Source organism: Crocuta crocuta, unplaced genomic scaffold, assembly GCF_008692635.1.
Source record: "Crocuta crocuta isolate KB4526 unplaced genomic scaffold, BGI_CrCroc_1.0 scaffold218, whole genome shotgun sequence".
Classification (NCBI taxonomy): domain Eukaryota; kingdom Metazoa; phylum Chordata; class Mammalia; order Carnivora; family Hyaenidae; genus Crocuta; species Crocuta crocuta.
In genome coordinates this window covers 8,584,747-8,587,012 of record NW_027533170.1, presented here as the reverse complement: position 1 = coordinate 8,587,012, position 2,266 = coordinate 8,584,747, and the positions used below count along the sequence as shown (strand labels likewise).

General features: G+C 55.9%; 1 protein-coding gene across 1 annotated transcript in view; it reads right to left on the bottom strand.

Moving 5' to 3' along the window:
- RUFY1 (RUN and FYVE domain containing 1) overlaps positions 1-2,266 on the bottom strand; it is a 47,156-nt gene that overhangs the window by 5,513 nt on the left and 39,377 nt on the right. Inside the window, exons 13-14 of the mRNA XM_077746262.1 lie at positions 1,613-1,742; positions 218-312 (exon numbers count right to left, since the gene is read on the bottom strand). Of these exons, the coding sequence (XP_077602388.1) occupies positions 218-312; positions 1,613-1,742 (225 nt within the window). The remainder of the gene's footprint in view (positions 1-217; positions 313-1,612; positions 1,743-2,266) is intronic.

The following is a 2,266-nucleotide window of genomic DNA, read 5'->3' as shown; positions in this document are numbered from 1 at the left end:
GCACCCCCGCGATCTGGTCCACCTGGGACCAGGGACAGGCGGCCCAGTAGACAGATTTCTTCACAGACTTGTTAAATCCGCGCTGCATCCCTGAGGCCTCACCTCCACCTGGAAGGCCTCCCTCCCGCAACAACACGACCGGTTCAGGGCTGGGTGGGCAGGCTGGGTGACTCCAGGGGGCAGCGCAGGGGGCAGGTGAGGGGGACAGGGGTCTTACTGGCTGAGGTGCAGTCCCATTTCCTGGAGGGCTTGTTCCTGCTCATCGCAAACCTTCTGCAACTCTGCCTTCTCCTCCTGGAGCTCCCGCAGCTCCTAAAACGAATCAACCAGACACCTGACACGTGGACATTTTTTTTTCTTTTAAGGTTTAGTGATCATAGCAACAAGCAGGACATGATGCTTTTCAAGAGCAAAAAATCAGTTTTGTTCTATGAGCCACACTCCAGATGGAGTTACTTCGTGGATTACTTCTCACCAGCCTGTTTCTCCAGATTGGGCGACTGCAAGGTGAGAGCTACTGGGGTGGCCCTGCGATGGGGACATCGACGTGAGGCAGGAAACAGCTCCGTTCAAACACTCCCCCTCCCAGGGCAAACAAGGCTCTGCCCATCTGAGTTGCTGGGGAACCCAGAGAGGCCATTCTGGCACCCCAACATTACTCTCCCTGATGCTTTCCACAGGATCCAGGCCTCACCTTCACCAGAGGACCGAGGGGACTCCAGGCAAGGACTGGACACACGTCTTGTCAAGGGGAGACATTGGGGTTCTGGTTCAGTTGGCTTCCTGGGGGGAGGGGCCAGGCCCACACAGTTCTGGGGAACCAGGGTACCTGATCCTGGCAGAAGGGCTCGGCCCCTCTGGGGTGAAGGTGTGGATTGTCACTTGGCGGAAGATGTTCACGTTTACTGTTTCCTCTCTTGCAAGCCTGCAACCCATTCTCACGAAGTAGCTGCTGACAGTCTTATGATAAAGTGGACCATGTACCATCCCTGCCACCCCTCCCTTCCCCCCACAGCTTCCTACCTTGCTCAGGATAAGATCTAAATCCCTTCACGCAGCTCTGGGGGCCCGCTATCGGTCTGCCGACCCAAGGCCTCAGCTCTAATGCTTCCATCTTCTGCTCGCCATGCCTCAGCCTCATGGCCCTTCTTCCTGCTCCATGACCATGACAGACCCTCACACTTCCAGCCTGAGGTCCCTCGCTTGTCATTCAGATCTGCCTCACGGTCACTTTCTGGCCCACCCTGCCCACGGTGGGGAATGTTCTGTTCACAGCACTCATCCCCCGAGCGTGGGTGTGCGCACTGGCCACTCAGAGCAGCGGCTCACAGGTGTGGCTCTGGCTGTGCTGGGAGCCTCTGTGGCCGCAGTTTCTGGAGACACTAGTAGCTTTTTCTCTCAAGGACGGCTGCTTTACCTTTCTTTTTTACGTTTATTTGCTTAGAGAGCAAGCGAGCAGGGGAGAGGCAGAGAGAAGAAGAGAGAGAATCCCATGCTAACAGCGCAGAGCATGATGTGGGGCTCAAACTCAGGAACTGCGAGATCATGGCTTGAGCTGAGATCAAGAGTCCAATGCTCAACTGACTGAGTCACCCAGGCACCCCTGCCTTACCTTTTTCAATCCTTCCACTTGCTGTAGCTCTGCTCGGAGCAGAGAGGAAGTGTCTTTCTCCTGCTGTAATTCTCGTTGAAGAGCCTGTCTTTGCTCTTTTTCGGATTTCAGCTCTTTCTCTAGACTTGAGCTGTTTCCCCAAAATGAACTAGAGTTAGTCTCAGTGGAAGAGTTGGACAGAAACTGCACAATCTCCAACCCAATTCACCATACGGAACGAGGAATTGGAATCGGCATCCCCACATGCGCTTCTAAACCGGTCACAGGAACAGGACTGCCTGCCCCTCCACCGGGGACACCGGAACCCCTCGAGGGGGGAGAAGGGTGGGCACACACTTGACTGCATGTGAGCGGAGAGAAAGGAAAAGGGCCCTGAGACACTTAGGCCCGCACCTGTGGGATCCCCTACTGAGGCGAGATCAGGGGGTGGGGGTTGCAACACGAGTTCTGCTTTTCCCAACTCAGAGCCAGCTCCCATCAGAGGACAGTGGGGGTGGGGGCGGCAGAAAGTTACTGGCCCCCGCTCCCCACCAGCCGAGTGGCCCTGGGACGTTGCTGAACCCCTGAACCAGTTCTCTCATTTGTGAAACAAAAAAATCTCTCAATCATCCCTGGGCTTTACCCACAGGCCTCGCATCCCAGCCTCGCAGGAGA